General features: G+C 40.5%; 1 protein-coding gene across 2 annotated transcripts; it reads left to right on the top strand.

Annotated features, from left to right (window-relative positions):
• Nucleotides 1–502: 502 nt before the first annotated feature.
• On the top strand, nucleotides 503–24758 carry CD99 (CD99 molecule (Xg blood group)). 2 transcript variants are annotated; one of them, XM_031596138.2, is made up of 10 exons: nucleotides 503–656; nucleotides 16191–16241; nucleotides 16735–16767; nucleotides 17011–17049; nucleotides 18133–18174; nucleotides 19584–19658; nucleotides 20984–21025; nucleotides 21524–21634; nucleotides 22326–22379; nucleotides 22936–24758. In XM_031596138.2, exons 1-10 carry the CDS (start codon nucleotides 599–601, stop codon nucleotides 22959–22961), a joined length of 531 nt encoding a protein of 176 aa, XP_031451998.1. In that variant the 5' UTR covers nucleotides 503–598; the 3' UTR covers nucleotides 22962–24758. The 2 variants fall into 2 exon arrangements, with proteins under 2 accessions (XP_031451998.1, XP_031451997.1); XM_031596137.2 differs by having other exon boundaries at nucleotides 22323–22379.
• Nucleotides 24759–26488: the final 1730 nt, after the last annotated feature.

The raw sequence follows: 26488 nt of genomic DNA, 5'->3' as shown, positions 1-26488 counted from the left end.
AAACTGCTTATTGCCTCAGGTTAAATCTGTCAAGGAGGAAAAATATTCCCATCAGTTCATGACGGTGATTCACTAATGAGGTGATTTTGTACTTTTCCAGCCGGCAGAGTCCCACAGATGCTGGAAGAGGAATTCATGGGCTGACGCAAAATGGATCCTAGCGGGCATGGTGGAGCTCGGTTGAGGGTTGGACTGGATGGTCTTAGCAGCCTTTTCCAACCTCTATGATGTTGAAAGCCAGCTGCAAGAATGCATACCTCTCCACAACCACCACCACACGTGCCATTATTTAAGCCCTGCAGCTCATTTCACCCAAGAAACAGGGCTTGTTTGGGGGGATGCCTCAGTGGGGATACCGTCCGGAACCGGCAGCCGCCAGGCCGCCCTCTGTCCCGCGGCGGCGAGGAGCGGTGTGGGCACCGCCCTAATCCGAACGGCCCCGGCGGGCCGTCCTCCTCCCGACGCTCCCCCCGCGGAGGCACGGCTCCCCGGCCTGATAGGGCGGAATGGCCGGGGAGCCGCCCTCGAGCCGGCCGGGCGGGGTGGCTGTCGGTGTTCCCTTGGAGGGGGGGAACGCGGAGCTTAGCGGGCAACAGCCATGCAGCGCAGCGGGCTTCTCCTGGCGGCGCTCCTCGCCCTCCTGGCCCCCGTCAGAGGTGAGGAGGGGCGACGCGAGCGGCCGCGCGGGATCCCCCCCCCCAGCCGGGCTCGGCGTCCCGGGGCGAGGGGCTCCCGGCGGCCGCGGAACGGGGGGCGGCGGGACGGAGGGAGAGCGGGCACCTCCTTTTCTTTCCTTTTATAGTTTCAACTAAGTGAAAAACTATCCCTGAACTTTCTGTACGGCTCTCCTGCACGCAGTCCTGCCGCGAGCGCTGCGTGCGGAGCCCGCTGCCTCAGCACGGGGCTCTGCCTGCCGGGCCGGGCGGTGCCCGACTGCCCGCTGCGGCGCCGCTTCCATTTTAGGAAAGCGAGCGGGGTTACGGGGATTTCGGGCAGCGGGGGCTTACTGATAGAAATCTTCCTTCTGCCGCGTTAATAAGCTGATTCGAAGTTATGCTTTAGCGTTTCGTCTTTTTTCCAAGTTCTTTGTGAACTGCTTGGAAACCTGCATCTCTTTGCTGTGGGATGGAAGGAAGGATGCCGGCCCCCAGCCTTAGCTGTGAGCTGTAGGCACGGCAGGATGCGAGGAGCGATTTGGCTTTAAGCCTCTTTGAATTGAGTTCTGCTGTTACGGCCACATTGCGGTCTGAACTGCTGGATTAGCAAATCTGGACTGTGGAAAAACAGTACAATTGTGTATTAACTGACTGTAAAACTTGGGTTATTTATGCTGCTGACGTTGAGATTCTGTCTTACTACTTACTTGGAAAATCTGCTCTTCTGCAAATAGTCCTCACAGCCTTGGACTACAAGATCTTTTTGTGTGATGCCCTTAAGGTGCAGAAGTATTTGGAGTCACTCAGAAACAGCGTTTCTGAAGGCGCTGCCTGGAAATGTGGTACAAAAAGCACCTTTGGGGATTCGGTTTGGAGTGCTGAAGAAATTGATATTACATTTTTAACAGACTGCTTTTAAAACTTGGGTTAGTTTATCGGAGTACTGGTCTATGCTGATAATATAAACCAAATAATTAGGTAGTAGTGAGTTTGGGAACTCTTTCTTAAAGAAAACGCCTATGAATGCTTAAGAATCCTGGAGAATGTTAGTTTGGGGAGGGTGGAGCTGCTCGGAGGAATTTCAGATCACTGATGGTGCAATCTTAGATTAAAATAACTGTGAAGTCTGGATTGTATCCTTTTGAAAATCTGAATTTCACTGTTGGTAGGCTGTCTGTAGTCTAAATTCACAGAACTGCCATAACAAGTTAAGGATCTTACGCTATGAGCAGTTCAGCTCTTGTGCAGCTTTGGACGTGAGTTTCCCTTGGACTGTTGGCTTCCATAACTCAGGCACACAAGCCTATGGCCTTGGGAGTGAGAACTTATATTGAGTCATGCATTTTAGGCACATGAAAGCCATCGGGGTTAAAACAATATTCAATTTTTCATGAGTATTTGTGTGTGTTATTAAACTGTGGTGAACTTTGAACTCTCGTGTAGAAGAGCTTGCAGTTTTAACTTCACAGCCCTTTTTTTTGTTTGTTTGTTTGTTTTTCCAAGCACAAGCTCTGCAAATCCAGCAGAGCTAGAATTTAACTATCACTGAGGCTGAATGCAGAGGAAGGTTGAATAGGAGTTTTTATGCCATCACTTTATATCATCTTACAAGGACAGGCTGAGAGAACTGGGGGCTGTTCAGCCCACAGAAGAAAAGGCTCTGAGGTGATCTGATAGCTGCCTTTCAATATCTAACGGGGAGCTATAAGAAAAGGAGAGACTTTAGCAGGGTCTGCTGTGATGAGACAAATGTAAATGGTTTCTAACTAAAGGAGGGGAAATTTAGATTGGATATAAGGAAGGAGTTTTTTACAGTAGGGCTAGTGAGGCATTGGAACAGATCGCCCAGAGAAGTGGTGAATGCCCCATTCCTGGAAACATTCAAGGTCAGACTGTATAGGGCCCTGAGCAACCTGATGTACCTGTAGGTGTCTCTGTTCATTGCTGGGGGTTTGGACTAGATGGCCTTTAGATTTCCTTTCCAACTGAAACAATTCTGTGATTCTATATGGCCAGTCTAACAGTTTGCATCTGCTGAGAAGTGGGATCCTCCCATTTCCCTCCATCTGCATTTGATCTAGTGCTCATCTGAACAGTACTGAGATGATTCAGCCTGATGAGTCAGCAAAGGGCTAATCCCATGCTTTGAGCCTGTTCTGCACAGGGTTTGAGAGGAGTTGGAGCCAGCACAAAGGAGTGGCAGGGCTGAGTGTTAAAGAGTGGAAATGGGATGGGAGGAGGGGAGCAGATCAGGAAAGAGACTTCCTGCTTTGGCTGGTTGTGATTTATAAGATAGACTCTGCCATTTTAACTCTGCAAAACCACCGGATGAGCCTGGCATCTAATTTTAGGTATCTGCTTCTCAAACTGCACTGATGAGAAGTATTAGGTAACAGGTTTTCTGTACAATTCATGTAAAGAGCACAGGAGAATAAAATCCTTGCATGATGAGCAGTAGAAAATTGCTAGATCTTGCAAACAGGCAGAAGATTCAGTTTTCTTCCTTCTTTCTTCTGTACTGCTGAAGGACCAAAAGATGTTTGCTCAGTGAGGACTTAAGACTCAAGGTTATAAGCTTGAAGTATGATTCCTCACAAGAATTGAGTAGAGCTTGATGACTGAAATACCATTGCTGCCAGAAGTGGTTGTGGCAGTGAACACTGGGTGGTAAGGAAAATGCTGGGTGCCTTCATATCTCTGTTACAAAATCAGTAGCCTCAGGTGTATTACAGAATGAGATCCCTTCTTCCTAAGGCTGCTGTAATTACAGGGCTATGAGTGGAAGGAAGGAACCGTGTCCTCTGGATTTTGTTGAGGCAAGTCAGCATTGGGAAACATGGTTAGTTTGATGACAGTGTTAAGTGAGTAATCTTGTGAATAGAGCTTTCATCTGGAGCAGGAACATGGCATAGGAACTGCTGAAGTCTGATATCTGCTTTGCGGGCTGTACAGCTTCGTGCCTTTTACATCTAAGTAAAGGAATGAATAAACTTTCAGTTAAGCATTACTAGTAGGGCTGTTAGCATGCATACATGGCAGCATGAACTTGGAAAGTGCAGAAAATACTGTTCTATATTTCTGTTTCCTCTAATCTGAGATGGCTAAGAGCTTATAATCTGTTATTATTTATATAAAATGGCCACTGCACTGCTACAGCAAAATGACATCATTGCAACGATCCTTAGTCTTTCTGCAGTTACAGTGATTTAACTTGGCCAGAGTTAAATGTGACTCAGCCTGCTGCTGTCCAGCCAAGACCAAGTTCAGTATCTTCTGATGTTACTCTGGTGTGTGTGTGTGTGTGTGTGTAATGAAGTTCACTGCACTTGAAAAAGAAAGAGCTAAAGCAGTACCCTGTCTTGAACCTCTCAATGCTATGAAGTTGTATTTCATCAAGCGACAGCTGTGTTAGTGCAATGCTGTAATAATAGTAATCTTCATCAGTTAGTATCAACTTGACAGGGGCAAGCTTCTTTCTTTTAGTCAGACTGCTTTTCCAAGTTCTGGCACAGGAGCCTACACTTTCGAGTATAGTATAAGTGCTTTGAGAGAATGTCATAACCAAAGCAGTCTTGACTTGCTGTCAGTTAACATGAACTGAACTGTGGCTTTGGGTGTTGAGAAAAAGAATCAATCAAAGACTTAAGCAGTTTCTCTTTCTAAGCTTCAGCTTTAAGCATAACACCTCTCCTCCCTGCCTTCCTACTCTAATTTCCTGTTTTTTTGATGGCTGTACTCACTCCATCCCTGTTCCTTCAGTGAGGTGACAGGCATAGCAGAAAGGCCATATGTCTAATGATTTCTTTCCGCTGCTGCTTGCTGGTTTGCCTCTGCTCCTCTGTCCCATTGTGGGTTGCCCACAGTCCCTCAGGCTGTCCCTGCCCTGGTGAGAGGGGCCCATGGCTGCAGATCTTCAGGGACATGCCCCTTCTACGTGGTGCCCCTCCTGCCCAGAGTACATCTCCACTTGCCGTCCTTTCGGCAGTCTCTCTGTATGCCTTTTGGAGCCTCTCCTTATGTCTAGGAGTGGTTCAGGGCCTTCTCCCACGCAGGGCACCCTGCAGCCCTCTGCACTGAAACCCTGCCCAGGTTGTGCCCAGAACATTTTTAAGAAACAGGTATTGAAGAACTGTTGGGATGTGCATCTTGTTCTAAATTCTACTTTTAACGTCATCACAACCTTAATAGACATTTGTCACAAACTCTGGCCAGAACTTTGTCATGTGGATGAATTTGGTGGATATGATTTTTATGCAGGGCTGCTATGATAATATCCTGCCTTTATCTTATTTAGCGCTGCAGCTTCCTAGCTTTGCGGTCCTCTTTCCTTGGAGCACAGTTTTAAACAAGCCATTGTATCATTTGCCTCACTGGATGCCAGGGGATTACAGGGAATATGATAAACCCACTCTGCTCCACAGTCTTTCTCTCCTTTTTGGACCACTGCTTTTTTTTTTTTTTTTTTTCCAAATGACTGCTGGTATCTGATTCCAGCCTAGGCTGCATTCCGTGGTACCAGCAAGTATGTGTGTTTATTTTTTCTAGCATACTGCCTACATTTTACTTTCTGAGTGGAAAAACCTCAAGCAACTCATTGCTAGCTTTGCTACGGTGGGAACACAGTACCTGCTGATGTTTGAAATGTAGATGCACACATCCACAGCATGTGTTGAAGTAGCTGTTTCTCTGTGTGGCTATTATATTGCTTTCCATTCTGCTGCTGCTGAGTTTGGTTGCTGAGCCCCCTAGCCCTGCTGGGAGCATACAGCCAGCCCAGGAGCACCCTGCCACAAAGGAGGAGTGCCATGGCCACTGCAGCTCCTTCCTGATGTTCCTGGTTCTTGCACAGTGCTGGCCCACTTCTTAGCATTCTCCTTCTGGCTGGCAGGGGTTCTCACGGGTCCCCCATGATTCTGCATTTCCCACCAGTTAAAATATTATTGAAATCTTCACCATATGCTATGGGCATTGCACTTCTATTTTAAACATCACCACCAATTTCCAATCTGGGAACTAAGGCTCTGTTTAGAGCTTTGGAGTCCCTACGGTTATCCTCCTGATTTCCTCAAGACCTGGGTTGTGCCAGGTCTTGATGCTGTCCATGTTCTCCAACAGTTCCTATGATAGCCAGTCTCAATTCTGGGAACTTCTGCTGAATTTATCTTCCTGCTAGTTACTGCAAGCATCTTATCATAAACTTGTATACTAAGAAAGAGAAAACTCTTCAGGGGTGTGTGACCAGTGTTGGTCATTTGGGCTGGGGACTCTTAGGGACACACTGGTGTGCCATCAAGCCGCTCCACCCAAGAGTGCGTTCCCAGCACTGTTTTCCCTTGGCAGTCTTTCTCCCTGCATCTTTCCAAAGCCCTGCTGGTCTTTCTTAAATGTGCTCAAGCTGGGCCATGGGTGCTCTTCTTGGACTTGCTGGGACGCTTGCAGTTTTATCAGCACCATATCAATGTACCATAACCAGCACAGGGCAGTCATGGCTTACTCCCATATAGGGCACCCTCTAGTCCCCTGCTACCCAAGCCTTGCAAGTTATTTCCCACAGGGAGAAAAAGTGTTTTTAACTTATGTATCTTATCATATGTCTTGGGAGGTCCCCGTGCTTCCTCCCCAAGTCACTTTTTTTGCAGACTTTGGACCAATACTGTGAAAGCTACCAGTTAGAAGGCTCTTTGATAAGAGCCCATTTTAGTTTGTTTTTCCATTAAAAGAAAAAAAAGTCTTGCAATGCAAACCGTGGTCTGGAAAAGATTTCCCTGCTTGCTGCAGGAAAGCACGTTTTCCATGTGCTGAAAACCAAACCGTTGCACTGGGACTATATACAAACTTCTACCAAACTTGCTTATTCTGTACCTTTGATGTGACTGGAGAGCCCAGAAGAGCAAGCTTCTAGATTGTTTTCTTTGGAGAATTCCAAAAAGTTATAACACACATTTTTGTGACAGCCCAAGAGCTTAGTATAGTTCTTATGTCTGATTTCTTGATCACATATTTTAAAGGAATTGTTCTATATCTAGAAAAGTTACAGGCAGACTTATGCCACCAAGAACTAAGATGTTTTAGAGAAAAATATCAATTTAAGTGCATTTAAAAAAAAATATTTAAGTCAGGTTTCATCACAAAACATCATCGGCTACATAACAAATCCTATTTATGCTGTTTTTTTTTTTTGTACAGATTTTGTACAGTCATCTGTGAAGGGTCCACAAGCTATGAACTTCTAAAACTGTCTTTAATTGTGTTCATAAAGGAAAGCTATTGACTGAGGCAATTGTTAATTAGCTGCAGATGGTAATTCAGCTCTACTTTCCTCTTAAGTCCTGTAGTACTCGCGTTGGACCTCTTGTTTGTTATGATATGTTTTATAAAAAATGACATTTTAAATTGTTTATGATTCTTATATATATATAAGAATAATAAACAATATATATATTTTTGCTTAACCAAAGAAAGTATTGCTTGCATCTTTTGTTTATGAATAAATCCAGTATTTTAAAGGAAAAAATAAGTGAAAAATCTGTTCAACTGGTACTTCCATGAGAGCAAATTAAGTGAAGTGAATGCGCAAGATCATTTTTATGACACCTGATGCAATTGTTGGACAAAGCAGACAGCACTGGAGGAGCAAGAAGTTTCAGGGTAAGGGTTCAGGGAAGCCTATGGAGAAAGCTTTTAGATAGTTATCTTTTTTTCTATCTTTCAGTCTCGTTTCCTCACTCGCCTCCAGCAAGAAAATGCCTATTTGCATTCTCCTTTTGTGCCAGAAATCTCTTCCTGCCTCTGTGTTTCTTAATGCATCTTGGAGGCCAAGCATCGTGGATTTGAATCCTGAGTTCAGCAATTATTTCAGCAGTCATTCCCCACTCTGCCTCTCCAAAATGTTGCAAAGAAGTCTGATACACAGCAGTAACTTCTTCAGATCAGAACTCTTTCTACCCATTGACTACCCATTGTGTCTGATTTACAGCACTGCTTCCTGCTCCCCTTTTCACAGCAGCTTGGCCTTTTGAAAAGGCTAGGTCTTTACTTTGCAAACCAAGTAAAGATATGGACCTTTTTTTTTCCCCAAAAAAACTTCAGGCAAGAACTGTGGTTGTGAAACTTGTGGCTATAGTCAGCTGACAACTTTACTGCACCCAAACCTCTCTGACTCTAATCTGCCCATTTTTTCTTCTTTCCCTCAGGTGTTGCCATTTCATCTTTGTTGCTGCCTCTGCTGGCAGCCCTGTGCCCACTGCTCCCTTCAGCATATGGTTCTTACTGCCCTAAGGACAATTCTTCCATCTGCTCCCACTGTTTTCATATGGTATTCTACAAAAGAGCAAGTGTATAGGGCAGATTAAAGTCTGTCATGATAATGGCTATCTGCAAGTGATAGCACTATTGTTAGAGGGTGACATAGAAGCACGAGTGGAAATGGTGAAAGTGTTTCCTTGGGTGGGGTTTGGAAAATTCTTGAAAAATGTTTTTGTCTATATATAGCGAAATAGATGTGCTTTCAGCAGATGCACTTGAACTAGAAATGCTCAAGATTTATTCTGAATGCATTTCACATATTTTACTGTACATGAACTTGTCAGACCTATTGTGTCTCAAAAATGTGGCCTTGGTATGGAAGGAAAAGTTTGTTATTTCTCAAGAAATAGTAATGAAGGATCGGAAGTAAAAATCTTTTTTTGACAGGAAACTGAAAGAAAACTTCATTCTGAAAGAATTCAGCTCAGTGGCAACCAGCAAGCAAGAAGTATGGCACATGATCAAACTAGTTTGTTTAGTTATCTATCTGTTTGACAACTAGTCACATTGACCTGTATGCATGGCTGCCTTTCAGCAACGTTTTTTTAAGGAGCAATTCTGTGTACAAGAGACTGTTATTTGAAGAAGAAATGCAAGCCTCCAGTGTTCCTCTTTATTCAGAGAAGCAGGTTGATGTCATGTCACACGTCTTGTGGCTGAAGCTAGTTCTGCATGTTTCCATTCCAATGATGGTACTGTGCAAACAAGAGCAAATCATGAAGGCCTGTCTCACTTAATTGTCATTTATTGCAGCTTTTTCTCAACTCATTGCAAGTAAATATTTACAGGAAGGAAAGTGTCCCTGCTGCTACTGAAACACTTTGAGCATAACTGTATGGGTTTTGTTTTAGATTGAATTGTTTGGTGCCAGAAAGGATTCAGTCTCAGAGAAGCAGATTAAAATGTGAATTGAGTCATTGCAAATCATTGCACCAGGTCTGGTTTCCTCTGCTGCTACCTTCCCCACAGGAAAACCAGATTGTAAAATGCAGTGTCTCTCTCTTCTGCCCTTCAGCAAAAGCTGTGGGAGCTATTTTTAAGAAGTGGAGTTCTTGAAAAATCTCTTTGGTCATAGTTACACACGTCAAATGAAAAAAAGTCTATAAAAGCAAAGTAATTCTCTGTTCAGTTAATGTTTCTGATTAGATTTCAGTGTCTTTTTTTGCTGCTGTTGCATAAACTGTATTGAAATGGTATGAGTTCTTGTGAGAAAGGTAAAAGCGAATCAGGCTGTGAAATGAGTTGTCAGCTTACAAATGCCAGTTGACCTAAAACTACTTCCCTGCTTTACAGAGCCATAATTTTAATGATCTGCTGCTGATAGAAGAGTATTCTTGTCTTAGTTCTGTACGCTTAGTCAGTGATCTCAGATTTTATGTTAAAAGAAGAATTATGTTAAAGGAAGAAGGCCAAGTTCTGTTCTGAGGGCTTGTTCACCATAAGTTATTACTAAAATTATTTTTCCTTGATCACAGTGAAGATTATTTTTCACTCTTTAACTGTTGAACTTATGGAACTTTTAGTTAATTGGCAGTCAGTCCATAAATCTTGGCTCCTTAATTCTCCCCTTTTCTTTGTGCTACAGCATACTCAAGAGACTGCACAGTTGCCCTGAAAGTAAGTGCTTCTCCCATCCTCTGCACGTGACTGGAATGAAATCCAGACTGCAGATGCATACAAAAATTTCAGTGAAAAGAGAAATTTGAATGTTGATCTGAATAAAAATATAGATGAACCTCTAGTGATTAAATAGCACTAAGTTACTTCGTGGACTAGCTGATTCTATGAGAGCCATTTTATTAAATTACACAATTCTGAAGAGTTAACAACTTCCCTGGATAAAGTAGTTTTCTGAAATTTGAGACTGACCATTTGGTTTACCTCCATTGTGGCTTTTCCATTGCAGTTAGCTTATTTTTTGGTGATAGTTGTAAGCTCAGTTATCTCTGTGAGGTTTTCACATTCACAAACATGAGTATCAGCCTGGTGTGTGTGTCCTCCCCAGCCCCACCATCTGCTCCAGTGACTGCTCATTTCCATCAGTATGTTTATCTCTCTGCAGGGCAACCGAGTGTGGTTTATTTTTCTTGTTGGAGGTTTGTAGAACAACTCAGTCAAGTAACTAAAGTTGACCCACGTCAAAAAACTGCAAGATGGCTGAGCCTGGAGGCTGCCTCTGGAGATAGTTAAGATGCTGAATATTTGCTTTTATCTTTACTGCTCAATGGAATGGACTCACAGGAGTTCTCAGACATCGTGTAACTATTGTGCAGTTCTCTTTCACTCCTTTTCTGGATAAGCTGCTCAGCGTTTGGCAGCACTGTTGTCATTGTGTTAATTCTCTAGCTTTGTGGTGTGCCCAGTTCTTCTGCATAATTTCTGCTGATTTACAGCTATTCATTCTGTACATTTATTCCTACGTCAAATCCTTTCTGGGAAACTCTGCTTACAGCTGATGTTCAGAGTACCATTGTATTTTCATTATTTCCTACTGCTCAAATGGGCAACAAAAGTAGTCCATTGCACAAGAAGCTTTTACATAGAGAAAATTCCCCAAACTGTGCTATGAGATGCAGGGTTTTCTCCCCCAGTGAAAGGCTTGTTTTATCACGTTCTGTTAAAATAACTCAGATGACTACAGTTGTTCAAGCAAGTAGTGTTAAGTCTAAGTGTGGTTTTGTAGGCTTTCACTTCTTCTTAATCTAAAGTATTAAACTGCCCTTTAAGGGGAGGAAGAAATTACTCAAAAATTTAATACAGCACAGATTAGTCTAAAAATCTATTTCCCAGCAGCCAGATCAGGAAAAAAAATTACACTGTGTTACTGTGCAACTTCTTACATATTGTATTTTCCAGGTTGTTGCAAATAAAGTAACTTTCTCAGGGAAGCAGCTTTTGGATGACTGTTCAAAAATTAAACATGATATTTATTAGTCTTGCACATCTGTTTGCAGCAGAGCCCTAACTGACTTCATTCCAGGCAGATACGTTGTTGAAAACTCCAGATGTGCAGAAAGAAGACACTCCCTAAATTGTCTTTCCTTTTTTGTCTATTTTACAGTTGTTATCTGTGTTTGAACAGTATTTATTTTAGGTAGGAGGGGGCTTTCTTGTTCAGAACATAACTTTGTGCAAAGCTGTTTTGTTTTCTGTCGCTCTGTGCATCTGGTAGAAACTAAACACGAAAAGCAGTATTAATATGGGGATCCTTATAGGAGGAACTGGTTTGAAAGCCAACCGTGTGGGATTTAATTCCACGAGGCTTCATGCAGAACTAATTATAAACTGCTGCCTGGCAATGGGAGTAAACGTCCCACTTGTGTTGCTGTTACAGAGGGACATTGCTGAGAACCTCTGCCCTGGCTGAGAGCAATGGTGCACGTTTATGTTCATTCCTCTGCCCACAGCAAGTGGTCTTCATGTTCCAGGTTCTCCACTTCAAATCCTGGAAGGCAGTTCTTGTAGTTGTATTTGGAGAATCATGTCATTTTTCTCACAGGTTTTTGTTTGTTTGTTTTGTGATCCAGTCGCTTATCTCAGTTTTGCTCACTTATGGCATGTTGGAAAATAAGTGTCAGAATGTGAAGTGAGCAGTATGTCGTTTATGGTAGATAACTAATGCCAGTGGGGCAAAACTTGAGTTGGAAACAAGCTTAAAAAGCAATAATAAGAGTAGTAATGACTTTGCTCTTATTTTAACTGTTTCATAAACAAGGCTCCCTGTGTTGATCTTCCTGTACTTTCTTCAGCTTCTCTTACGATTAGGTGTTGAATATTTCTACTTCTTTTAAGTCCCCTGAGGAGAATGTGAGACACAGGAGAGTAAAATCCAGCTACCCACTGGAAGCTGGGGAGGATGTGTTTAGGTTGGTTTCCCGCATTTATGCACTTGTGGCTATCAGCCTTCCCCTCACCAGACATACTGTCAAACCACATGCAGAAATTAGAGGTCTCACTAATACGAACATTTCTGCAGATTTCATGAAGAAGAGTGGCTAGACAGAAGGACAGAGCTGAATCCAGACCACTGAAGGAGCAGCAGGTAGTGCTCAGAGGTGGGACAGGGAGAAGCTCCCTGCTGCTGCCAAGTCTGTGCCAGCCGCAGTGTGCAGGCTCTGCACTGGGGTGTGAACAGGGCCCTGGGAGAGGAGGGGAGCTTCTGCCTTCCAGGACTGGAGAAGGAGAACACCAGTGTTTTTTAGAAAAACAACATTCCATCTGTCTGTTGCTCAACTAAGAAAGTTTGCGATGATTCATCGCAGCTCTCCTTTCTTGGTGTGTTGCCATGCACGTGACTCATGGAGGAACTACTTTGACTCAGAGCTGCTGGCTTCTGCAGTACTGCATAAATATAAATAATACTGTAACAGTAAATATCTGGGAGCACTAATGAGTCTTTGTGAATGACCCCTATTTATGTAGCTGCTTGGCTGTCTTGAATACTTTCTGGCTCATCAGCTTTCCAAAAGCTTGTGTTGCTCTGTAGTACTTGGTCTCGTGTAAAGGTGAAGTATTTCACTTTTCATTTTAAGTGCTGTTTGTCACTCCATCTGACACAAACTCTACCAGTTAGGAGCTGAAGGAGCTGACTGATGAGGATTTGTACTGTGGATATGGAAGGAAAATGGTGTGGATTCTTCTGAGATGTTCTGGAATCTGCTCATGGCCTCAAGAGTTAGAAATACCTGCTGTATGGTGCTAATCAGCTTTATTTGCAGTAATCTTTTTTTTAGGCTAAGAAAATGCTCATAAGCTCAGTTACTCTGGGTAACCTGCTACTACCTGGGATCTACTCTGGGTTCCTACTACTACCTGGGATCTAATGCTGTATCTTTATCTGCATTATCTCATGGTTTCTTCCTGGTACAGAAACTCCCTTTTCAAGCTGAGTATTTGAACTGTTACTTTGGTTGTTCCTACCCATACTAAAAGCTGAGTGAGTAAAGTCATAAAAGCAAGTGATTTAAGACATGTGGAGGTCTGTCACAAGCAATGGAGAAATGAGACCACAAGCACTTTAGTGTACAGATTGTTGTAATGAGTTTTGTAAGTAAGATGTTGATGATTTTGCTATCATTATTGAGATTAAATTATGTTTTTGAAGAGCCTGACATTTTGCTGGATGCTTGGAAATTAGAACTGTGGTTACAGAATATTGAATGATTCCAGCCAGTGTTGAATGAATTCTTCTTTATTAACCCTCAAGTTTCTTAATTGCTGTCTCAAAACATGTCTTATGTCAGATTGGCAGTTAGTAGTATCACTCTAAATTATTTCTCCATGAGCATCATGTGCAAAAACAGTCCCTTAAAATAGTGATGTCATTGTGTGCACACTCTTCTATACTGGTTTCCTCCTCTAGAGAGAAACTACTGTGACTAAGACCATTTGCAGTCCTCAGACTGAGCTTGAAGGTGATCACAGTGAGAGAAATAGTTTCTTTTCTGCCCCAGCTGAAACTTCCACAGCACGAAAGTATAAAGATGAATGTGTGTGTTTGTTCAGGCATTCCTCCCTGAAGGACTGGAACTGGAGACATACAGATACTTCAGGAGAAAAACAAGCCAGAATTCAAGTTCGAGTAACAACAATGTAATTGCTTCTTAAAATTTCTTTTCTCCTGAGTGTTTTGTCCATTTGTGTTCGTTAATATGGAGATTTCTTGCTGGAGTTTAAATGAAGGGGTGATTGCAGAAGTGACTGAGATTTTGGTCTAGCAATTTGGGTCTGCTCATTTTACTGAGGTTTTTGAGATTGTACTGTGCATCTCACATAATGACTTGTAAATATATTGCAATCTGTGAATCAGAAAGAGCTTATAGTCTCCATCTGGAGTGAAGAAATCCAGCTAAAATAACTTCTTGTTTCCTGTCCATGATCTTTACCTAACAACCTTATCTAGGGGTTTCTAAATTCACTTTGCTACTGTAGCACAACAAAGCCATGAGTTACCTCTCTCAGTTTCCATGAAAGTGCAGTAAATGCCCAGGCTTAGTTGTGAGCAGGGTGATACTCTGATTGTTAGAGTAAGGGAATCACTGATTATACTTTTTGAAGTAGTTGTCCAAATTGAAGCCTGAAGGAAGAAAACTCAAGTATGCCTTTGAAATTTTTATTTTGTCATTTCTTTTTTCCTTTTTTTTTTTTTTTTTTTAAACAAAACAACACAGAAATGTATCTTAGTCATATTTCTTCTGTGGAACACAAATGGTATTAAAAGTGCAATTATTTGAGAAGGAAAAGAAGTTTCAGTTTTGATGTCATTTGGGATGAATGATGTCACCAAATACATGAGCATCCGTCAGTTCTAGTGCTAGACTCATGGTTTATCTTTGTCTTAACTTGGTCCATCCCATAAATAGAAGAAACATTCAGTTTTATGGTATGATATTTTTTGGTTTTGTTCCCTTCTGCAGATTTTGCAATAACCACTTATGTTTCCTTTTCTGTACCTATGTTCTTAGAAGAAAAGCCAAGCACACCAGTGCTTTATGTTTATGTCTTCTGAATTAAATTAGCTGTGACCAGAATTAAGTTTTGCTCTGCCTAGATTCATTAGGAGAAATACTCTTCTAGCTTCTTTAGGTGTAGTGCAGCATCTTTGGATGCCTTTTTCTTTCACTGCTGCTGTAGAAATTCATGCCTTTTCCTTTTGCTGTGCTTCAGTGAAAGTACAAATGATGAACACTACAAAATCATAGAATGGCTTCGGTTGGAAGGGAACTTAATGATCATTCAGTTCCAACCCCTTGCCATGGAGGGCTGTCACTGACCAGCTCAGGCTGCCCAGGGCCCCGTCCAACCTGACTTTGAATGCCTTCAAGGACGGGGCGTTCACAGCTTCTCTGGGCAGCCTATGCCAGTGCCATACCACTCTGAGTAAAATAAAGATTTTTTTTTTTTCCTAACATCTAATCTAAATCTCTCCTTTTCTAATTTAAAGCCATTCCCATGTTCCCTATCACTGTTTGACCACATAAAAAAACTCAACCCCTCTCCTGCCTGTAAGCTTCTCTGGGTCTACTCCAACAGCTCCATGTCCTCATTGTGCTAGAGGCCCCAGGCTTAGACACAGTACTCCAGATAGAGCCTCACAAGAGCAGAGTAGAGGAGAACAATCTCCTCTCTCTCTCTGCTGGCCACCCCTCTTTTGATGCAGCCCAGGATACAGCATGCCTTCCGAGCTACAAATGTACACTGCTGGTTCATGTCCAGCTTCTCGCCCCTTAGGATCCTCAAGTCCTTCTCCATAGTGCTGTTCTTAGTGAGTTGTTCTCCTAGTCTATACACAAATCTGTGCATAACACCCTACACTTGGCCTTATTGAAACTCATTCTGTTCTTGTAGGCCAACTTTCTGAGCCTGTCCAGGTCTCTCTGAATGGTGTCCTTTCCTTCTATGATGTCAACTGAACCACTCAGATTAGTGTCACCTGCAAACTTACTGAGAGCATACTTGATCCCATCATCTATTTCACTGACAAAAATATTAAAGAGTACTTGTACCCCTGTGGGATGACGCGACTTGTAACCAGCTCCACCTTGACATAAAGCCATTAACAACAACCCTCTGGTTACAACCATCCAACCAATTCTTTATCCAAGTCTAGACTTCATATCTTTCAACCTAGAGATAAGGATGCATTGGCAGTGGTCTTGCACAAGTCCATTAAGTCATAGAATATCCCAAGTTGTAATTGACCCCTAAGGATCAGTGAGTCCAGCTCCTGGCTCCATGTGGGGCCACCCAAATATCAGACCATATGGCTGAAAGCATTGTCCAAATACTTCTTGAACTCCAGCAGATCAGTGCAGTGATCACTTCCCTGGGGAGCCAATTCCATGCCTGACCATCCCCTGGTGATGAACCTTCTCCTGATAAGCAGCTCAACCCTTCCCTGATACAGCTCCTAGCCATTCCTTCAGGTTCTACTACTGTCACTAGACAGCTGAGATCAGAACCTCCTGCCCAGCTCACAGTACTGTATATGTGCTGGGAAGCTACTTGTATCATGAATGTATTGAGGTAGTGTGTTGTGGGTGACAGGGTAAATAGCAGTCCTTGGGGGGGCACACAGGAACTGATCTTGAGAGGAAAACTTGCTGTATAGACTTCATCTTGTCCTTTCTGCTGTGTAGATATGGGCTTAAATTCAACTTGTATGTATCTTTGTAACAGTGTAGGAAACTGTATTTCGACTTCTTTGTTTCTTCCTCTCTCCCTTGACAGGAGCTACAGTGAAGCCTGTTTCACCTCAGAAGCCACCATCATCAGATTTTGGTGAGTTGTAATTTCCTTGTAATGCCTTTTACTGTCAAGTGTAGTTGTATGTACAGTTTGAGACCTTGAATTTTTCAGTTTAGTGGCTCATGGAGCTGTGATATTCTTATAAAAACAAAGTAATTCCCTAATGGCAAAATAATTTCTGCATTTTGGAGTCTTTTGCTGCCTGCTTTTACAAAGTTGCTTCATGATTTCACAATCTTCGAGGCCCTGTGAGAATTCCTTTTGTTGGTTTTCATGTTTTGAGCTTGCTCATCTTGAGCATGCTTACATTGAGCTGGCTCATGGGATGTCCTATGATCTCCAAAAGCAGCGTGTTGTTTGGCAGATAATGCCTTGTAGCTCTGTGATGCACTTCTGTGGACTTCTGTTGAATGGGCATGCCATTATGTTCTTGGTGAAAGCATTGCTAGGTGCATTTTGTGTAAAAATAGTCTAAAATTAATTCAGTTCTCACACCGCACTTAAAATGTCCCTTCTTTCTTCATAGATGACTTTAACTTAGAAGATGCTTTTGGGCCTAGTAAGTATCATGATTTTCTGGATACTGCTCAGAGGTATTTGGTGCAATGTTTATCCATCCTGTATTATCTAAATGTAATAGGGGCACTGAATTGATTAAAGTAACAGACCTCACATTTCTTAGCCAAGTCCTACTTGTTTCATTGCTGTGTGTTCACTAGATGGCACTAAGTCCATAAATAATTACTTACAGGAAGTAGCATTTAAATCTGAAGTAATCCATTCTAACACTCTTTGTCTATAGGTTCCAAGCCAGATCTACCTGCAAAGCCTAAAGACTCTGGTAAGGCTTCTAGCACAGATACTTGAATCATGATGTGTTTTTACTGTCCCATTTAAACTTCTTATAATTATTCATTTTTAATTGGCTGCAATTCACGTGAGCTGTTGGTTTGGATAAATGCTGAGAAGTGGGGAAAAATTGCCTTGCAAATAAGCTTTGCAGCATTCTTGAGATTCTATAACAAACCTGTTGAGTCAGTTTCCTTTCATGCATCTGGTAAAAGAAGCATCTAGTTAGGCAGATAATGCCTGGTAGCTCTTTGGGTACAGTCATTAGGCCTGTTGTGGTACAGCCAGCTTAGCTAACACCACATGCATAGCTCTAGATTTTTTGCTGCTCTGATTGATTTAGCACTGATGTTTTCTCTCTGTTAAAGCAGTCTGTTTCTGAACGTTGACATTTTGAAAACAGAGGTGGCTAGTTGAGAAACAATTGGGTGAGTGAATCAGATGGTTAAGGTAAATGAAGAGAGAGGATCCTTTGCAGGATTGGAAGCCTAAGTTGGGGTCTTAGAACTGTGCTCTAAATGGGCCAGCCCCTTTACATTGAGAATGCAGAGAGCCTAAGTCAGATCAGGTCCTAGAGCTAGGAAGAGATTGATCTGGTACTTTTAAAAGAGGAAACAGCAAAATAATTTGTATCTAGTAAAAAAACAAAAACAAAAACAAAAAAAACCCTGAAATTTGGTGTTTGAAAATCAGATCTAAAAATCAAAATGTTGCATAAGACTTAGTGAACTTTGCTGTGTATGTTCAGATATAAAAAGGTCTGACATACAGACAAATGTAACAAACGCTATTGATTGCATTAACTCAAAGTACAGTTTTTAGTATAAAACAACAGTGCTAGCTAATGTTAAAAACAAACAAACAAACAAAAAAACATGATATGGGGATGATTGATACTATTTTATAAGTTGAGTAGTCTTTCAAGGTTACTATGTGCTCTGTTCTTGGTCTCTTCACTGTAGTAAGTTTAGTCACTTAATTCTTTCCTAGTCCATTTCAGAGTTACTGTATTATAGAGTGCTTTTGATCTTTTAACCTCTTTGTTTTTTCCCCTGTATATCTTTTTTGTGTGCAGATAACCCCAGGCCAGCTACACCTGTAAAGCCTAGAGAACCTGGTAAGACTTCTAGCACAAGCACCTAAATCATGATGTGTCTTTACTATCCCAGTTAAATTTCTAATAATTATTCCTTTCTAATTAGCTGCATAACATGTCAGATTTTGGTTTGGATGACGCGGAGAACTGAGGGAAAATTGCCTTGCAAATAAGCTTTGTAGCAGTCTTGAAATTCCATAACAAACTTGTTGAGTCACTTTCCTTCCAACTTTAAAGGAGAGTACAGAATGTGAGTGTTTGAGACAATGTTTTTGTTAGATGCATACACTAGTGCACATATATATTGGATTGACTCTGTCTTTACAATCTGAATCCATGCTAGACTTATAAAAGCAAGGAGGGACTACATTTGATCTATATTCTTAAAGTATCTAAATTAAGGGTATGCTCAAAAAGTTGTTTTTAGAATATATTTTTTATTTTTTTTAGGATTTTTTTAAAGCCCTAACTAAAGCAATACAATTTTTTTGTGTGTTGTGAAGATAGGCTTAAAATGCACACTCTTCCTATAGTGCTTTAGAGATATTCTCTGTCTTTACCCAGCTCTGAACAAAACAGGTTAAGGTGGATGCAGCTATCCTGCTGCCTTGATTGAGGGATGTGATGATGAAGAGTTCTTACTTGGAGTGTGTACCCTGGTTCATGCTCCTTCTCCTGCCTTGTAGACAACGTATGTTTGAATGCAGGTCACATGTACAGTTCTTTTGCTACCTGAATAAAACCTCCTCTGATCTGCTGGTTGTAGCTTTGCTGTTTCAAACAACTTTGCATTTCGTAAAGATTTGTTTGATAACAGAGGGAAGGAGTAGAACTTGCAGAACTTCAGACTCTGTCAGATGGGATCCGCTGGAAGTGGAGAAGGATTAGTTCTTCCCATTATCAAGCTAATACTTGTAGCCACAGGACTGGCATGGCGAACTCTGGGTTTTTTTTTCTTTTTTTTTTTTCCCTCTAACTCATTGTACAGTTTCAAAGGTTATGACATAGCTACTCAACTCTGAAAAAGCATTCATAGCTGCAACTTTGAACAAAAATGTTTGTTTTCTGTCCATGTCCTTTTTCTGCTTTAACAGAATAGTGAGGCTTGGACCATTCCAGTTAAATAGCCTACAAGAGGTTCTTGTTTGTTTAGCAAGTAATACTTGCAGTAACACCTGATCTTGGACTGTGGCCTCTCTCATTTGTTCAGTGTATATATCTACATATATATGTATAGTGCTCAGCTGATGGAACCTAAGACTGGGAGGGCTTCTGGAATGTGAACATACTATAACCATGACCCTGAGCCTAGAAGCCCCATAGATTCTAATTGAATGAACTACAGAATATTTGCATGTCATTATGTGTCTTAAAGTGTCTTTTCACTGAACTTGAAACGCATAAAATAATAATATTTTTACTTTTTATAGGCGGCTTTGATGATTCAGATCTATTTGATGGTGATTTACCCAAAGAAGGAGGTGGAGGCAGCAGTGGTGGCAATGGTAAGTTAGTAGTTTCTGCTTCCTATTGATCCCATGGCTACCTGAGTTTTTGATAAAAGCTTACTTGCAAGCTGGTTACCATGGTCTAATTTTTAACAGCTTTGGTTCTGGTATCTGAAACATGACAGGATATCTTTTAGTTCAAAGCCAACGTGTTCTGCATTTGGCAAAAAATACCCAGATAATTAAGAGGTGAAAGCAACTGTCAGGAGATTTTCCTGTTATGCTTAGATTGATAGGTTTTAAAATTGAGATGTGAATGTGGCATTTGTTTCAGAATTCATCATGAATATGGTCTTTAAAAGCATCCAGGTATTTGATTGATGTTTCTTTTCTTTTTTTAAGATCTTCTGTGAAATACTCTCAATTTATTTTAGTTCTTGTGGTTAAGAAGCCCAAGAGTGGGCTACAAGATGAAATCTGAGAATACATTTCAAAGATCACCTGTTCCACAGAATGAATAGATCCTTAGACTTCCAAATAATGCAGGGTATATCTACACTGAATGATATGTAACCATTTTATAGCTCATGAATATTGCTGTAAATAATCTTCTGAGCCTAATTGTTATGGTGCATCTGAGTATGGAGATGGTTATGGGGAGCAAGTCGCAATATTGGTCATCATTGGTGTGTGGTAGTCAGCTCTGTGTGCATTACTGCCATTTCATTACTTCCTGGTCAGTGTTAGTTTGAATAACTTGATGTGGATTTGATACGTAGCAGGTTTCTGACAAAGTTATCTTAGTGGGTACTGAGGGTAATTTTTGGGAAGTTTTCAACTTCCAAGATTCCTTTGGAATAGTAACTTAAAAATGGACAGGTATAAATAGCATCTGTTGGGACATGTATAGTGTTTTTATCAGCATGAGTTTCTGTTTCAGAGTGCTCAAGTTTTATAAATTTCATAGTGACAGATCAGGGGAGTGTTTAAGGAACTTTAATCTTTTTTGCTAAGAGAGTAGCAAAGCTATTTAGTAAATGAGGCTGAGATTTGAGGAATGGTAATACATTTTAAGGCTAACCTAGAATTGGAGGGCAAGTTAATTAAATTGGCCTTCACAGATGTGCTGTGCTCATTTTTGTAGAAGCACTGAGTGCCAAAGCCTGGAGTTAACATTACGATGACTTGTGCTTTGAAAAAAGAAATTTTGGATGCCAGAAAGTTTAATATTACATAGGTATAATTATCTATGCTATATAGATGTATAAGAATTTTTTCATGAGCAAATGGCTTGTCATTTTCCTTGACTAACTGCCAAAAAAATTTGTAATACCGCTATTCTTAGGATGTGTAAAAACTAAACCTTCTGTTCATTCTTTTAGGAGAAAGGGACACAGTTTCAAATAAAGGTGGAGATGGTGAGGGTAAGTGCAAGAGTTTCTATACATGGCGTTTGCATGTCTGAAACTTGTTTTCTGGCTTTTCTTTTGTTGCTAATATTCCACTAGAATGCTTATTGGTGACAGAGTGTTTCAGCTTCAAAATGTAGAATCTAGAACTCTTACCTTCAAGCTCTTCTTTTATAAATCTTTGAAATCTGTTTTGGAAATGATTCAAAGTGTTAAGGTCTCAGATCCTGGTGCAGTGACTGCACTCATAGAACTTAGGTTTGGTCATGAAAGGGGAGCTTTTTTAAAATAGCAGAACTTAATAGTTTTAACGATAGACACTGCTGAGAAATTAATGGCTATAAAATTAAAAGATTTACCTTTAATTATACACAGAGATATAAAAAGTTGATTAATACAGTTTCATGTTATAATATCATGTTTATTGTGTTTTACAAGTGTTCACAGGCTTAGATAATACAAGTTTGACATCACTTTCATACTAAAATAATGTCTACAAAACCTTTTTTTCAGCTTCTCAGGGAGCAATAGCTGGGATTGTAAGTGCTGTGGCTGCTACTGCAATCGGAGCAGTATCTAGTTTCATTGCTTACCAGAAGAAGAAACTCTGTTTCAAACAAAGCGGTAAGAATTCTAAATTACTTTGTTTTCACCTTTTATAGAGTTGCTTTTTTGTATTTTATATGGGAGCTAGAATTTTTACTTTAGGCATCAGGTAGTTTTAACAACTCAATGGATTCGTATCGACTAGGAGTAACTCTCCTATCCAAGACAGGGATTCTCTAGAATGCTGTGCCCAAAACTTAGAATTTTCAGAAGCAAACAGGCTTAAGTTTCAGTTTTTCTTGAAATAAACTACCTTCCTGCTAAAGAGTGAGCAGGAGAGGCTACGAGAAAAAATTATTTAAAGAAAACTGAGTGAAGTCTGGGGATTACAGACCGTCTTCATGCTGGAAAATACACAATCATTTCTAACTTTGTAAATCTTGCATTTGTGTCTTCATGCAAAGGCTTACCTCTGTATTAAGTTTTTGACATCTACTGGGGCATTTTTCCCCACATGATCTTTCTTCTGTGGTGATCTGTTCCTTTTCACCTGAACAGTATGGAACTTGGATCAGAGAACTTGGGGAGTGCTTTAGGTGATAAGTGGGATAGAAGCTTTGTTTCTGTCTTTCTAGTCTATCTGGTCTTTCTAGTACTTTCTAGTACAGTCTAGCATTGGTGAAGGCAGGTACATCATCAGTCCAACCAGGCACTGGTATTTTCAAATTTGGGAAAGTTCGGTGCTAAGCATCTATTTATTTCCCAGCAGATGAAGAGAATGTGAATATGGACAGCCATAGAGGAGCACAATCTGAGCCACCTGGTAAGAGGAGATTCTAGATGGAAATACAGGCTTTTTGTGGGGATCCTATTTAAATACACTTTATTGACATCTAACATTGTGAAGAAAATTTCTTGTTTGTAACTAACAGTACAACTAAATTAGTGTTAGGTCAAGATTTCAATCTTGATTATGTGGCCATTCTTCCCTAGTTTTTAGACTTGGACTTCCTAAAAATGTCGGCAACCGAGGCTAAGATTATTTCCATCAGATATGCAAGCTGCACTCCATCTCACTTCTGCATCCTCAGAACTGCAATCTGTAACTGCATGTTGGGTTATACAAACCACTAGTGTAGAGAGCTATATGGATCTACTAGGATGTGGTTACTTGAGTAAAAATCTGGAATGCAGTATCCCTTGTTAGGCAGGGTCCTGGCTTCATGGCATCAAGCCTCTGCTTACCTGAATTTTTCCCACTGTTTCAAATGTCTACTGAAAATACCTGTTGTCCAAATATGCTGCTACTTAACAATGTATATATATTAGAACATATTTTAGCTTAGTGTACTAATCTTAAATTGTTTCTCACTTTTTAGTTCAGCGCACACTTCTGGAGAACTAAGAGAAATGATGGTGACCATTGAAACTGGATAGAGAGCCTGCATTCTGCCTGGGGGGGGAGAAAAAAGAGAAAAAAAAAAAAAGAAACAAAAAAGTACAATGTAAACAGTAGAGACTGAAATTGTGTGAGAAAACAGTCCATGGTGTTTGAAACATTTTTTGAGAGTGTGGCTTAGACCTGAGTACTTCTATATGGTTAGTCCTGTGAAGCAGTGTTGCACACCAAGATACGGCCTTAATAACAGGAGATGTTCTTACCTTTACTCCTATGATAAATGGGTGTGCCTCAAGTGCATTCGGTATGTTTAACTTTTTCTTACCTCTCTCAAAAAAAAAAAAAAGTTTGTTTTGTTATGCCATTGCTTTTAGGCAGTTCAAACTTTTTTTTTTTTTTAAATATCCTATATGGAGTGAATGTACCAACGAAACAACTTGGGATATGATGCAGGCACCTGGAAGTAAAGCAAATGAAATAGCTTACTGTGTTTGTGATAATGGATCTTGATGTGGGTGCTGCTGATACAATCTGTGTAGCTGCCTTGGTCAGCCACCAAAAGATAAAAAATTCAGAGATTTTTTTAAAATATTTTTCATTATATCTGTCTGGTACAGATTCTGAACAACCAAACTAGTGTACACAGACCCTCGATCCTCTCAGGCTCTTCTTGCATAGCAGCTACTAAGCTGGTCAGGTGTGGGAAAGCCTGATTTACAAACCAGAGCCATGACTGTATTCTGTAAGACTGATTATCTGAATTGTTAATGAAGCGCTGGACAGTGGGGATTAATGTCACCAGGCTCACAAAACCAAAAACGTGAGAGAAAGTAATGTGTTACTTTGAATTCAGAAGGATCATAATACACCCTTACAAGATGAAAACTGTACTGCAGTTAACAAATACAGACTAACAAGACTGACCAGAGCAACCCTGCCTCACTCCACAAGCATCCACTAAACATACATGCGAAGAATGCTTTTGGATCTGTGAAGGATTACAATTGCGGTGAAAGGCAACGATTGCATTCTCAGCTGAAAGCAGTTGTGAGGTTTGCTGTGGTTTTTGGAAGCTACCAGGAATTTTCAAAGATCCATGGAAGCATAGGAAACTGTGCACTTCATAACAGTCGAAGGACTAAGTCTGGAATAATAACCAGTTCAGGCTAGAAGGAATAGCCTGACAGTTCTGTTGGTGGTTTCGTTCTAAGTGGTTCTAGTTTTCATGCAATTTTACAATATTTGTCTTATTAATGTGCCTCAGCCACCTGACAGAGTTCTACAGAAAGATGGTATTTTGTGGAACATTGTAGAAGTCGTTATGAATTTGGATATTAAACATGTACATCTACGCATTCAAATATGAATGTATGCCAATGGTAATTCATTTAAGAATTTATTGTACTTATTTCTTAGCCTGCAACAAAGCTTTACGCAGATTTTAGTATTTTGTCATGATGGACTTAATTTGTAAACTTCTTTTTGCCCCACTTGTGCTTTTAACAGAAGAGTGCTAAAACTTCTAAGTGTTTTCAAGGGTGGAAAAGCAATTTATATGTAAACATCTGATCTATGTAAATAAAAGAAATTAAATGTACAGCTTATCTGCATGAAGAAACATATCAGTGCCAAGTATAGAAGAAACAGAAATAAATTGGTGTCTATTAAGAACAGAATGAAGGGGAAGTTCAAACTTGCTTTTGGTAACTAGACTCTCAAATCTTTTCCAGCTTTTGCAAGCCATAAAAAATACTTGCTAAACCCTCTATCATCATTGTGATTTTTCTTAAAATAAATAATAATTTTAAAAAAAATAAGTTTTTTTATTTTTAGTAGTTCTATAAATGCAACATTTTGGTGCTCTACCAGAAAAGCAGAATTCAAAGGGGGTTGTCTTACTGCTTGATGGGGGATTCAGATTTATTTCTTACAAAATCAGTTTAGAAGGAAGTTGGCCGTTAGCAGCAAGGCTATGAGCTGTTTTCACAGGGTTTTTGTCAGTGCAGAGAAGACAACAACAGGCATTGATTAAAAACAAGGTTTTCAAGGGAAACCTTGAAAAGGCACACCTTTTGAACAAGAACACCTAGATCTGGTAATGCAATTCAAAATGAAGAAAGTGTGTAGAGAAGGTTTGGTGTGGGAAACCTATAGGTAAGATAAGTGTTTCTTGTGCAGCTATCATCTCAGCCTTTAGGAGCTGACACTATTGCAGAATTGTTTGAGTTGTGCTCTGTTAGTGAGAGGATCAAAACTAAATGAGACGGCAACGTGAGGCCAAGTGGCTAACTAGTAAAAAGCTTATTCGTATTTTCAGTCTAAACAGGCATATGAAATTTGGGCACAGCTGTACTTCACAAAGCAGGCAAGCCTTGAGGTAATGTTTGGGTCATTGTACTGCTGATTTCAGCTGCTCTCATCCTTGGCTTTGTCCACTTATGACTTCACCGTCTGGAGTTTTGAGAGAAGGAAGAAAGACTCGGTGCTGCCATCTAGGGAGAAAAGGCTGAAGGGAAGGCTTGAAAGTTCAGGCAGTTACGTAGCTGGGAGCAAGAAACTGCCTATTTCTGGGTTTCTGTTAGTTATTTGTGGATAAAAAGTCACGTTCCACTTAGTTTTCAACTATTGGGTTATTAATTGATACACATTTACTCACTGAAGTTTTGGGTTTTGTTGCTGTAGCTGAACTGCTCTTGCATTATAAATAAATCATAGAAGGGGTGGGTTGAAAGGGACCAATAAGCTTGCCTAGTTCCAATATCCTAATCCATTAGTTCTCACAGTCATTGGGTCAAGAAACATTAAGTAGCTTTTTTTTTTCCCCCACATTCTGAGGTGTATTTATGGTCATTTCCTACTGATCAGTTGCTGCCTGTTGTGACCATATGTGATGCTAATGATCTTCAGATCCTGTCTTGGGAATTCATGTTCCAGTTTCCATACAGGTCTCAATTTGAACTGTGCAGTGGAATGAAAAAAAAAAAAACCAAACAAAAAACTGTTCAGGCCCAAACTGGAAGTTTCAGTCCTGCTGAGGTACTGTTACTATTAAAAAGGGGATGGCAACACAGAGTGCTCTATTTTTCCTATTGCACATCTCTGAGTTCTGTTTTTTCTCCAGTGTGCCTCCTTGGAGGTGGGGAATGTATCACTCCTAGAGCTGCTAAACTTATCTGCAGTAATAGGAGAAAAAAGTGTTAAGTAGGGCTATTTTGTTCTAGGACATCATGTTACTTTGGCTTCTACAAGGGAACAGAGGTTGTAGACTAGCACATCCTAACAGTAAAAGGACTGCTTAAAAATGTTCTGGTACTTTTCATGTGCTTCATATGCGATACTCATTTCAATTGCTTCTCCAAACTTACCCAAAAGAATCATCAAATCATGGAAATGAAAATAAGCAATTATTAAAAATGAAACCTGGAAGCTTTTTACCATAGTTTTTATTCATGCTTATTTCAAAATCTGTGCCGAATTTTGAATGCTAAGGAAAACTCATTAATACACTTAGCTTTCAGTGTACATTGGACTAA

Source organism: Phasianus colchicus, chromosome 1, assembly GCF_987193195.1.
Source record: "Phasianus colchicus chromosome 1, bPhaCol1.hap1.1, whole genome shotgun sequence".
Lineage (NCBI taxonomy): Eukaryota > Metazoa > Chordata > Aves > Galliformes > Phasianidae > Phasianus > Phasianus colchicus.
The sequence above is the reverse complement of the archived record's forward strand: the minus strand, read 5'-3'. Positions and strand labels throughout refer to the sequence as shown.

Bases quoted from the DNA above. Each gene is read 5' to 3' on its own strand.
- CD99 (XM_031596137.2), top strand. From the start codon at position 599: ATGCAGCGCAGCGGGCTTCTCCTGGCGGCGCTCCTCGCCCTCCTGGCC. The intron at 16,242-16,734 runs GTGAGTTGTAAT...CTTTCTTCATAG, and splicing joins GCCACCATCATCAGATTTTG to ATGACTTTAACTTAGAAGAT. The intron at 18,175-19,583 runs GTAAGACTTCTA...TACTTTTTATAG, and splicing joins TGTAAAGCCTAGAGAACCTG to GCGGCTTTGATGATTCAGAT.